Genomic DNA, 12,406 nt, shown 5'->3' with positions numbered 1-12,406 from the left:
TTTTATTTCACTTGATCTGAACCAGAAGTGTACTTAGAATCAAGTTGCTTCATGTTAACAATCCATTGCATGCATATACTATTCACATGTAAAAAGCAACAAAAATCTTCTCTTCATCTGCCATATTTTTGGAGAAATGAGCTATTTATGAAACACATCTATGGTTAAGTTAGTTCCGGATCATCAGAAAATAGGGATCACCTCAAAACTGTCAACCGCCGACAAAATGTTAATTACTGTTGAAATAACGTAAGTAGTTTCACGATGTTACTTCGGTTGCCTTTATTTAAAATATATATTCACTCAAGGGTCTGTCTTAGATGTTCTTTGCACAAAGCAGATACATGAAACGTTTTGGTCCTCATTTCACCAAAACGTAATTTGCGGTACAGAACAATCTGTCAGGAAATAACCAACTTGACATGCTCAGGGGCTGAAATTGTTTTGTTTTTTTTCAAATCATATTCTTCTTTTTTTAATAACTTGATACATTTTGGTAAGGTACAACTCATTACAAGTGCCAAGCAGTCTTGCAGGGTTATTCAGGCAAATTCTTGATGTAGGTGGCAGTGTGTTTGCTGAGCCAGCTGGAGAACCTGCTCCAAGTTTTCCCCCTTGGCCTGCTGCACCGGTAGAGAAAGGAAGAGGCATGGTCATACCATGTCATTATGTTATTAACCACGGCAACAGAAAGTGGTCTTTCATGACAACCAAAAATGCTCGAGTAGACACGAGCTATAGTTTGTTTCATTTTTAGAGACACGAAGATACACAACCATAAAGAATTCAAATATGCTGGCATTAATAGATTATGTTCGTTTACAATCAGTAACTGATGATGTGATGTTAAAAATCTTCATATTGACTGAATAGAGTTTTAAAGGTTCTGAAAGAATGGGTTATTTTGTCTTGATGTTTGTACTTTACAAGTTAAAGTCGCATGTAAAAGTCATCACAAAATATTATATATCAATACTGAAGAGATCAGTACCATAAACCACTTATGTATTAACCACAAGAAGCATATTTTTCAGCCCACACCGGTACCTGGTATCATGATTCTGGAGTATGTTGTCATGAGCAGCAAGTGTTAAACCCATCTACTAATCGGATGTTGTTATCAATTGCAGTGTTTGCTAATTATTCGTTTATCAAACATTATGAATATTGTTAACGTTTCTAATTAATTAAAAGCGTGTTACTGTTTGACACAGACCGCTGTTGCCCCAAACGTGCAGCATCAATAACCGAACACTGCCACGATCGTTATGTCACGTGATCCGGAATACACTGAAATGATTCGGAATTGTCGTAATGGCGGAGCGTTTCTTTTGCTATATTTCTAAAGTCAACCAGAACCGAATAAATTTCTTTTTTTTTGGTGTGAGTAACATGAAACATTGCTCAGACAGAAATTGCACTTAGTTGCTTCAGACATATTTTGCGGAGGCGCATGCAGTCGGTGTTTGGTTTGTGATCCGGAACTGCCTTACGCACTGTACTTAATTTTGAGTAGACAATATCTGTTTTAGTTAAAAACTTTTTTTATTACTCATAAAGCGTGTAAGGCTTTTCCTTGTATCTTTTTCCTTTTCGAGCCATCCGTGTCGCAACTGCTGCCATTAGAAGACTTTGTGTGTATGTATTCTGGATATCAGTCACAATGCAGATTTGTACACTTCAGAAATGTAGGGAGCGGTGGGATGGAGCAGTAGTTTGGTCGTCACTCCGAAGTCCCAGGTTCGATTCCCCACAGGGATACAGTGTGTGATTTTGCGTGTCCCCGGCCGTGATATGGCTGGAATAGTGCGTGAGCGGGTGTAAAGCTAAACGCACTCTCTCAATCACTAACTCAGAATTGTTAGTGAACCAAACATTATCAGCACCGTTCGCGCAACTGTTATTTATCACGAGAAAAAGTAAAATACAGGCCTATTCATAGTGATAACTGTAATTGTTATTGCGCGAGAGTAAAGTGTAATCATGTCCAAATTTTCTTTTATTCTTTTATTCGTTTGTTATTAGTGTAATTGTTTCTTAGCGAAAGGGAAATACAACCATATCCAGAGTTTGATTTATATCTTTATTCTGCGAGTGAGCCTTGCTGTGCAAATGGATAAATATGTGTGTAATATATCATAACTACATTCTGTCTTTCATTTAGAACACAACAATAAGATAGTAGTTAAGAGTTAGTGATAGATGCTCTTGAAGAGAGCTTTTAAGCCGAGAAAATTAGAAAGTTTAATGTTGACAGGTAGAGTTCCACAGACATGGAGCTACGTCTTGGAAGAATCGCTTGCCGAATGAAGCTAAGCGTATGTTGGTGACAGTTGACAGGAGCTGGTTCTGGAAGCGAAGAGTTCTGATTAGTGTGTATTTTGTGTTCAGATCCTTGAGACAAACTGGCGCAAAAATGTGTAGACAATGCAGAGAAGCTTGAAGTCAATACGAGATACATCAGGAAGCCAGTGTGTGGATTTGAGAAGGAGTCACATTCATGTTTTGAGACTTGGTTTCAAAGAAACAGATGTGTTCTGAATCTTTTGCAATGTGTAAGGTAGAGCTTTGTAGAGACCTACAAATGTCCATTACAGTAATCTTATCGAGATGAGACATCTGACCTGACCTGACAAGGACCTTACCTTGCAAGGACCTGACCTGACCTAACGTGTCCTGACCTGACCTGCGAGGACCTAAGCTGGCCTGACCGATGTTTTGTAGGAATGTACTTCTGGATGCCTCATACGGAGATGTAGCCTGTTAAATACAGGAGTCAGGAGTTTGTCCAGTTGAGCTACCATGGCGAGACCTGAATGAATCTAGACTGCTAGAGCTTTCACACGTGTAGAAAACGTATCTTGGGAAGAACCAATATTAACTTGACGGTATCAAACCTTTTACCGACTATTATTACAACACTTCCTATATGGGGTATTTGCTCTCGAAAGACACATCTCCATGCATATATTAGGGGAGACCGGGGGTAATTGTAACACGGGGTATTTGTAACAATTCCTCTAAAAGTTTTCTCTCAAGCATAGTGTAGATGCTGTTCCCTCATACCGAGACACTGTTGACGAAAAATCGTTTTTCACATAAAAAATGTTCCTGCTGACATCGCTCTCACCTACAGAACATCATCATGGTATACACATACAGACTGCATTTGTATTCAGCACCACATATTCTATTCCGTCGACTAAACTGATAGCCGTCTGTTCCCTGCATCTCTGGTTGGACTGCGAAGCAACATCCTCAGTCTGTTGAAGAAGGCTTTTCTAGCATAATCTTCCTCTCCCCACATCAGGTAGGTTGTCGTCTGCAACATGGCTCTCATAGCTTTGGTCACGTGACGTGTGTCTATCTCCTCCAGCATGACCACTAGCAGGAGGCGCTGTCCATTCTCCAGCACATGACGCTGGATGAGATTGAGCTCAAACTGGCACCAGTCACTTTCGGCAAAACTGTTAGAGAGGACGATGACTATTTTCCGGCTTGCTTCTATTGCATCCACAATATTATCAACGATTAATTTACCAACTTCAAAGTCCCTGTCATGGACGCAGAGTTTCAGATTTTCACTGCCTTCCAGAACCGGCAACATGTTACGAATGACCCAATGACGATCTCCCGCACAGTAAGCCACAAATGCGTCATATTCGTATTCACCGGTGTCCACCTCCTGACGTTGACTGTATCTGACCATGTAGATGAAGTATCGGATGTGCCATCGGTAACGATACATCCACGTTCCTGTCACCAGGAACACTATCAGTAAAATACTAAAGGTAAGAGTTGCGATTTTCACATCATGATCCATCAGACAACTTGTCTTTGACATTTTCAAATCAAGCAAGTGAACCCCTTTTAGGTTCATGGGACTGGAACAGTTATACCAAAATTGATATTTGCCTGAAATACCAAATGTTTTTGGTTCTTTATGCATCCAGTCTATAAGCCACACCATGGCACATGTACAAGAAAATGGGTTCCCATATAACTCAAGCTGTTTCAGAGTTTTCGGAAGGGATTGTTCATTAATCGTTGAGATTTCATTATTTCCCAAGAATAATTTGTTCAAACTTGTCATATTTTCAAACGTGTTTGGCTTTAGGTCCGAAATGGAGTTCCGATACAGAGCAAGACTCGTGATGTTTGTTAATTTCGACGTTATTACGTGTGGTATAAAACGCATGCCATTACCACCCATGACCAAAGTCTTCAGGGTGGTGAGGTCTCCAAGCAAAGTAGTATATTCCGATTCTGTGGTTACTTGGAAAATATTGTCATTGAGATCCAAAAGTTCCAAAGAAGAACATCCTTCAAAAATCTGCATATTTATCTCAGCTTCTCTGAACCAAATACGATTCTTACGAAAGAATATTTGTTTTAGTGCCGAATTATTGAACACGGCTCTCTCCACAGTGTGCATTGCACACGCAACATAAGACAAGGTAATTCTGAATATGCTTGGCAACATGGAAAATTGATTTGACTTTAGCTCTGGAAAAAGATTACCATTTAAGTGAAAGTTAGTGAGGTTCTTTAAACAGCTGTAATGGTTCCTGTCTAAATATCTCATACCATTCCACTGAACAGACAGGTATTTAAGATTTGGGAATGTATTACTGCTGCAAAAATCTGGAAACTCATAAAAACGATTGTTATTAAAATCAAGACTTTGAAGAAGTGGAAAGGTGGCATTTCTCAAATCTATGCGTTTTAAACGATTTCCACCAAAGTCAAGACTGGTCATTTGCCTTATTGCCTGAAGAGCATTCAGTGGGAACTCACTGGTGTTGTTTCGAAAAATAAGTCGAAAGTTTGGAACATTTTGTAGATGTCGAAAGAAATCATCTGAAACATTCGTAAGATTCATAGAGCTAATATTCAGTTCTTTTATGGGCGTCTTGGCCATTCCGTAAAACGATTTCTTCAGATCATCTTCGGCAATGAAGTTCTCTGACAGGTCAAGCGTTTGCAAATGCATCAAGCTGCTGAAGGCATTCTTGTCTGTGTGTACAATTGTGTTATTTTTCAGACTGAGAAATACAATCCGATACCGAGAGTACACCAGTAGGGTGTTGTTCGAGAGTTCAGGAATTGTCCCATTCTCCAGACAAATGCTTGTATTCAAACTGTTGGACTGTGGTGGGGGCGTCGGCAATGGCTTCCCTGTTAAGTTTAATCCACGGCAGCGCATGTCAATCGTTACGTTTTTGAGCTGTCTACATCTACACCCAGTATGACAGTCCATGATCTTCTGCAGCGGCAGAGGTGTAGTGGAAGCCATCACGAAAGAAAATAGTGCAGTAACGACCACCAAACTCTGAGGGCGCTGGAGTCTTTTCATCTTGCCCTTTTCATCTGACAAACTTACTATCTGGAAAATAAACACCAAAAGGTGGGTGAGTTACGATTTTGATAGAAAGTCAAGACAATATCCAAGTTTGTTTATCGCATGTGTCCTGAGCAGTTCGTTTTACTCCCAAAACATAGGGAAACGTATTTGGTACAGTGAGTGAAACTTGGACACTTTCCCATTTCTAATCTACTTCACAGAATTACAGTTCTTGAAAGCGACAGAAAACAAGGGGAGGTGGAAACGTATCGAGTAAAAAGTGAAAATTGACGATTTTAAATTGTGACAAAGTGGTGACTGTATGATAAATGAGTTAGTGAGTGAGTTTAGGTTTGCGCCACTTCTAGCCACATTACAGTAATATCACGGCAAGGAACACCAGAAATGGGCTCCATACATTGTACCCTTGTGAGGATTCGAACCTGGGTCTTCAACGTGACGAACACAATTAACCACAATGCTACCCCACCGCCCTGCATGATAATGAACAAATGAACATCACTGACTGTGCAGGTATTGATCTGTGGGGCGAGCTAAAAAGATCGATAATCTCGTAAATATCGTCGGTAGGTAAAAACATTAATGAATATCGATGTAAAAACCGTGTCAACCATAACATATAAACTTTAGATAGGATACAATTTTCATTTATTGACAAAATACAGAAAGTCAGGTTTGTGTTCAGGGTCTGCATCTATATTATGTTCTGGATGCTGTTTTGTGATATACATGTCACGCTTTAAGATTTCTGGAGATTACAGGAAATTCGAATTGAATTCTAAAACTTCTTACTGCGTTCCGAAAGAATTCCATCTATTCAGTGCCAGATACTGAAAGCATGAGCAATAGGTGGATCCGATAAAGTACTGTGTACTTACTTATTATATTTTTCTACATATTTGGTGAAAATAATTAGGACTTGTGAGATACTATTCTCACGAAACATACCTACGTTTGAAACTCAACACTGTGACGGCAGATGTGCTGTGGTGGCTCGGTTTATTTACGAATGATACCATTTTGACACTGATTTTAAAGGTTCACTTAAGGGGTCGTCTTATCGACTGGGTCGGCTTATATACAATAGTATACGGTAGGTGCTTCTATTTAGATGCAACTATCTAGAGACCACTTTACATAATCTTTTATCTAGATGCCACTATTTACGTGCCACTACCTTGATTCCATAATTTACTAAGAAAGTGAAATCCCAAATATGACATATGTTGCATTAGGTGCCACTGTCTAGATGCCAATATTTACGTGCCGCTATTTAGGTGCCACTATTTCGAAGCCACTATTTAGATGCCACTATTTATATGCTACTATTTAGGTACTGCTATTTAGGTACTGCTAGCTAGACGCTACTGTTTAGGTGCCACTGTGTAGATGCTATTAATTAGGTTCTACTATCTGGGTACCACTATATAGATGGTACTATTTCGGTGCAACTATTTAGATGCCACTATTTTTGCCCTACTATTTAGGATCCATTTTTTAAAATTTAGAATCTACTATTTAGATGCCTCTATCTAGTACCACTAACTAGATGCCACTATTTAGTTACCACTATTTAGGTACCAATATTTAGGTTCCTCTGTTTAAAATTTAGATCCTACATGTATTGTAGACGCAACTACTTAGATGCTGCCATTAATTGCCACTATTTAGGTGCCCTTATTGAGATGCTACCACTTAGGTGCTAGTAGGTTTTTATGCTACTACAAATGTACTTAGATTCGAACGCTGGTATTCAGAATGTAGATTCTACTATTGATATGCAACCAATATTTAGATGTTTCTATTTAGAATATGGGTGACTGAATGTTGCCAAACACAAACACTGCAGTCAGCATCGTGTACTCATCCTTGTCGTCACCTCTCTCAAACAATCGCGACTTAAAGTCTGAATACCGGTCTACGCTATCTGGGTTGGCAAACTATTATAGTGTGTACTTCAATAAACATTTAATTGTGTTTGTGTAAATGACTTGTGGGAATTTCCTGAAACAAATGAGCTGTTACAAATGAGTCACAAAAAATACTTCCTGTGATTGTATGCGATTGTACTTTTGTTTGAACCCACGTCTATATATTACAGCATGCGTCACGATTTATGTTCAAAGTGATATTTTGTATTGCAGTCACTCCTTTAGGAGTTTTTAGACGGCGTTTTACATGTTTCTATTAATTTACAACGATTCCACGATGAATACAGCATGCCATTTTGAAATTCTGAAATGTAACACATACCTTTTCCGTAAAGCACATCTTCTCTTATTGGTTTGTGTCCCATTCGTGATTGGAACCCACGCCCAGACAGCTAGCACACAAAGTCAGCCATCTAACCCACTCAGCCAACGATGTTTTCATACAAATGGAAGTGGGACAGCTGGTAATCTAGACCTTGACTTGCAAAGCGGAATACCAAATGTAACTCGTGTCACAATTACATGATTTCGCTGTTTTGTGCTTACTGCTTTATTTAGGTATGAAGGCCACATGGTCTAAAGTACATTTAGAGGACAAAGATACTTTGCACAGCGATAAAAGATACACTGATAGTACAAAAAAGATAAAAGATAGTACGCTGTATACAGTACTATGGTAAGTCTATAGTTCATATTGGTATATTCTTCTTTGAGATAGATACTTAAGTAAAGTATATGTTCCTCAGTAGCTGATGATAACAACTGATACTACTTGACAAGTGATGAGTCTACATGGTAATAAAATGGATTAATAATCTGACGACTCTCTGGCATAATAAGGACATATAAGCAGAAAGTGGTACTGATCGGGCATTTTGCTGTAACTGACACTTGGAGCAGACTAAGGTATTTCTATAAAGATTCTTATTAAACCGATACTGCTAAATATATTTAACTTATGGTAAATGCAACAAAACTTTATACTATACCATTCTCCCCAAATCCGTTTTCCTTTTTCTCTTTTATTTGTAAGATATGCATATTTGCCGAGGTAAATGATTCTAACACTGAACATGCACTGGAGGTAATGTGAATAGTTAATCTTATAATGCCAGTGCTGGAACTAGATATCTTTACAACAACAACAACAACAACAAAAACAAAACGTTCCTGAAATTGTTGAATAAATATGTCAACATGCCCACAATCCTGGGAGATCTAGACCTGTGACATCCCAGTGTAAGACAGCAATAATCTAACCCCTGACACCCAATTTTTCTTTCCACTATCACCACATACCATAAGCATTTTAAAGCATGTCCTAGGGTATCTACAATATTCCAAACACATCAGTCGACACCAGTGCTTGATACGCCAAGTAAACTACACATAGTAGGTATCTGCCTGTCTCGCTGAGAATGGCGTTTGTTCTGCTCAGACCGATATATTTCCATGTACTTTTTCTGCCATCTCCCTTGGCATGAATGCCATGAAACCAAGTGCAAATTTCGGACCCATGCAACAAAACTGGAACAACCTTTTAATATAAAGTCTTTGTTACACTGTTAAAGACCATTAATTGAATAGCTGAATATTTTCTCAAAGGTTGCTAAATTGGGAAAAACGACTTCACTAGATTGCAGAGCTAATGCTTCAAAGGTTTTAGACCAACATAGTCTTGATGAAAATATGGTTCCAAAAATAATTATAACAGAAGTTACTATCTGCATTTCAGATCCCCAATAATACCATTTTTCAGTTGATTTTCGGTAGCCAACATTTCTAAACACAGTAATATTTGACGTCTCTAAACCCATCTCAAGTTCGCATTTTCTACAATAGCTATCAGTGGTATATCTCTGTAAACCAACGACTCTTGAGTCAATCAATGACATATCATCAGTGAAAATTAACATGACCTTCTGTCACAAATATACATCGTAATCCTAACTGTTCGAGTTCGATAGATGGTTTATTTATGAAAACATAAACAGGGCAGGACTAAGCATGCATCCCTGTCGTACACCAGCTTTTATCATTGATAATGTTGGGGTGCAAGAAGTTTGTGACATACTCATACTGTGATTCCATGGTGATGTGACAGATGGAACTACGATTTTGTAACAGTCGTTTAACCCCACTGGAAACTATTTTACGATCCCTGTCTTTTATAGCAGTATTATTTTATCTATAAGTAACTTCTCCTACATATTTGGCGAAAATGTCTCTCTGCATGGAGATACTGACCAGCATTAGTAACGGTGCGGCATTTTCTTTTTGGTTCAAAACTCGGTATATAACCTTTTTGACCTGATGATGACTTTGAAATAGAAACCTATGTCATAGAATATATCCAGTAACCTATTTTCTGCACCATCAGTGTCTACTACAGATAAATCTAGGAAAGCTTGGACCCGTGTAGGCCCGGGGTAGAATAGACCTTCAGCTGGCCATAAAAGGCGACTCTATGCTTGTCGTAAGAGGCGACTAATGGGATCCGGTGGTCAGGCTCGCTGACTTGGTTGATACATGTCATCGTTTCCCACTTGCGCAAATCGATGCTCATGCATCATATTTGCAGACCGAGGCCATATAGCTGGTACATTGCTGAGTGCGGCGTAAAACTACACTCATTCACTCCAGGAAAGCTTGAATGTTCAGTGAGGTTGTTCAGGAACAGTTTTAACCTCATTATACGTATATATTATTAAAGGTTCAGTAACGATACTTTTGTTAGTGTTGTAATGAGGGACGTCAGCTAAATTGTCAAAATTCAATTCAATTTGGTAAATGACTGGAATCTGTCAGAGAAATAACAGACAGTATTTCTCAAAAGACTAACTGAAACAAAGCCATGATCAACTAAACGTGTTCCTCTGCCAACATAAAAATAAAGCTGTCGCCTCACTCACCTAGTTTAGCTCCATTTCCAATACACAATCTCCACACTTTGCACAGCTTTAGCGGGAACATCCCAAACCTGTTAACGACAATGGTTTGAGAATTACGTGCAACACGAAGCGTATATAAATCAGGTAAATTCAGCCTTTCCAGATCAGATTCGTCTTCAATGAAATAATTCTCAGCTGTAAAGCTGGTGTAAAGTCTGACGTGGTGTTAAAGAATCTTAGTCTTAAGTAACGTTATCATTTGGCGAGTGTTTGGGCAAAATACAGAAACAAATATTACAGGAGTGCTGACTCCGACAGAAAAACATCATTATCCAAAAGAGAGTGCATCCTTTCGAAAACACATAGAATGACACTTCCTTATATAAGGAGTAACGCCACATACATGGGGTTGCAAAGCAAACAAAATAATTAAACAACTCTTTAATTTTAATCTCATTCTCAAGTGGTGAACACGGTCTATCGGTAAATGGTCGGCGTCCTTGATACCCACATTTTCAAAATGTTCCTCACAAGACGTTCCATGTTGTCCCAGGTCTGGTCTGCCAGGCCCCCAGTGCTCATGGATTCATATTTTGTTTGAAGGTAGAGTCTACTTAAATTAGTCATGCCTATGAATAATTTCCTTCTTGGCGACCCAAATTTGAATATTCTTTTAAACCACCTTTCTATGTGTAATATATTAACATACAACTGCAATAAGACTATTACCATATTTGCCAATTATTACTCTAACAAAATATAATCCCAACACAGAAAAGTTCATTTATGGGGACAAGACGAAACTTACTTAAAAATGGGCCTCCTTACTAATATAGATGGACGCAAACCAATGTTTGATCATATCTTTCTCTCTCCTCTAGCTCTTTCTTTCCTAAATCCTTTTTCTTTGTTCTTTATTCCTACAGTCATTACACGCATGTCGTCTACAATTTTTCTTTCCTTTGTTATATGTACGGGATGTCAAGTAGTTGACATTTAAGACCTCGTGATTCCCGGTTTTTTTTCTCCACACCAAGCTGTCAGCTATGACATAAGTGAAACACTGTTCAGGGCTTCGTTATATCACAACTAACGTGGTAGGTTGTAAGGAAATCGCTGATCATTTCATCATTTGTTGGGGTAGTGGGATAGCCTTGTGGCTGAAGCTTTTGGTCGTCAAAGATTAGATTCCGGACATTCCCATTTCTGTTCTCCCATGACATTGCTTGGATAATGCTAAAAGCAGCGTAAAACCTAACACACTTTGTCAAGAATATTATTCCACGTTCCCAGTACATGGTAACCTCCTCTAAATATCTTGTGTGCACAATTTGAGTGTTTTCTGTACTGCCATGTAAAACATTGTACAGCAAATATTTCCATGCATGTCCCCGCTATTCTGAATGATGTTGACGAAAGAGGTATTTTTACGGAAAAGTTATGAACTAAATATATATTGTTAAGCCAGTTAGTCGCGGGTGATTGCGGAGAAACTAATCGGAAGATCAGATATTACAGCTTCCGAAGTAATGGATACATTTGCTTCTTTTAATGCGTAACTCTTTACACGTGATTGTCAGTAGTAAAATATTCCCTTAACCTGCGCAGTGGAAAGTTGTGCTTTGAAAAAAAAGACAAAACAAAAAATAAAAAAACAACAACAAAGACAGAAACCGCCAAGTTGTATCTGTGTAACTGCAGATTAAACAACAAACAGAAATAGACCTTTGTAACATGGACGCGCCACGTCGTGACAATTATTGACCTATGGAACCATAAAACCGTCCACCATAAAATGACCCAATGCGGCATAAAATATGATAAAAATGGAATTGTGTCACGTGATGTCACAATACTTTAAAAAATACTAATTAATCAACTGTACTTACAAGTATCTCAAAATACGACTTCAAGTGGCTGAACTCGCGCTTCTAACAGCTGAAAGTTTCCTGCACGGAAAATGAAACCATGTGACGAGCATTCTAAGTTAACCGGGTAAATAAGTCCACTTAATGTTCCGTCAGCAAATATTGTGAATCATACTTTATTACTCTTTATCTGCCTTGACAGAGTCAGAATCCAGTACTTCACACAACAATGTAAGATGATTATTGTCACGGAGTGTTCTTCAAAACGAGTCGGACGAGCTAAGTTAGATGTGTCAAGAAGATATCAGGATTTGTGTAATTAGTGATGTCGTATACGTGAGCTATAATCTG

The 12,406-nt window shown here is 38.5% G+C and overlaps 1 protein-coding gene across 1 annotated transcript; it reads right to left on the bottom strand.

Annotated features, from left to right (window-relative positions):
* Positions 1-2,069: 2,069 nt before the first annotated feature.
* Positions 2,070-12,147, bottom strand: LOC137281595 (toll-like receptor 3). Its single transcript, XM_067812934.1, has 3 exons — positions 12,077-12,147; positions 10,209-10,276; positions 2,070-5,386 (listed from the first exon to the last, which is right to left on the bottom strand). The coding sequence occupies exon 3, from the start codon at positions 5,354-5,356 to the stop codon at positions 3,203-3,205; it is 2,154 nt and encodes a 717-aa protein (XP_067669035.1). The 5' UTR covers positions 5,357-5,386; positions 10,209-10,276; positions 12,077-12,147; the 3' UTR covers positions 2,070-3,202.
* Between the last annotated feature and the right edge of the window lie 259 nt (positions 12,148-12,406).

This window comes from Haliotis asinina, chromosome 1 (genome assembly GCF_037392515.1).
Source record: "Haliotis asinina isolate JCU_RB_2024 chromosome 1, JCU_Hal_asi_v2, whole genome shotgun sequence".
NCBI classification, from domain to species: Eukaryota; Metazoa; Mollusca; class Gastropoda; order Lepetellida; family Haliotidae; genus Haliotis; species Haliotis asinina.
This window is presented reverse-complemented; position numbering and strand designations above follow the sequence as displayed.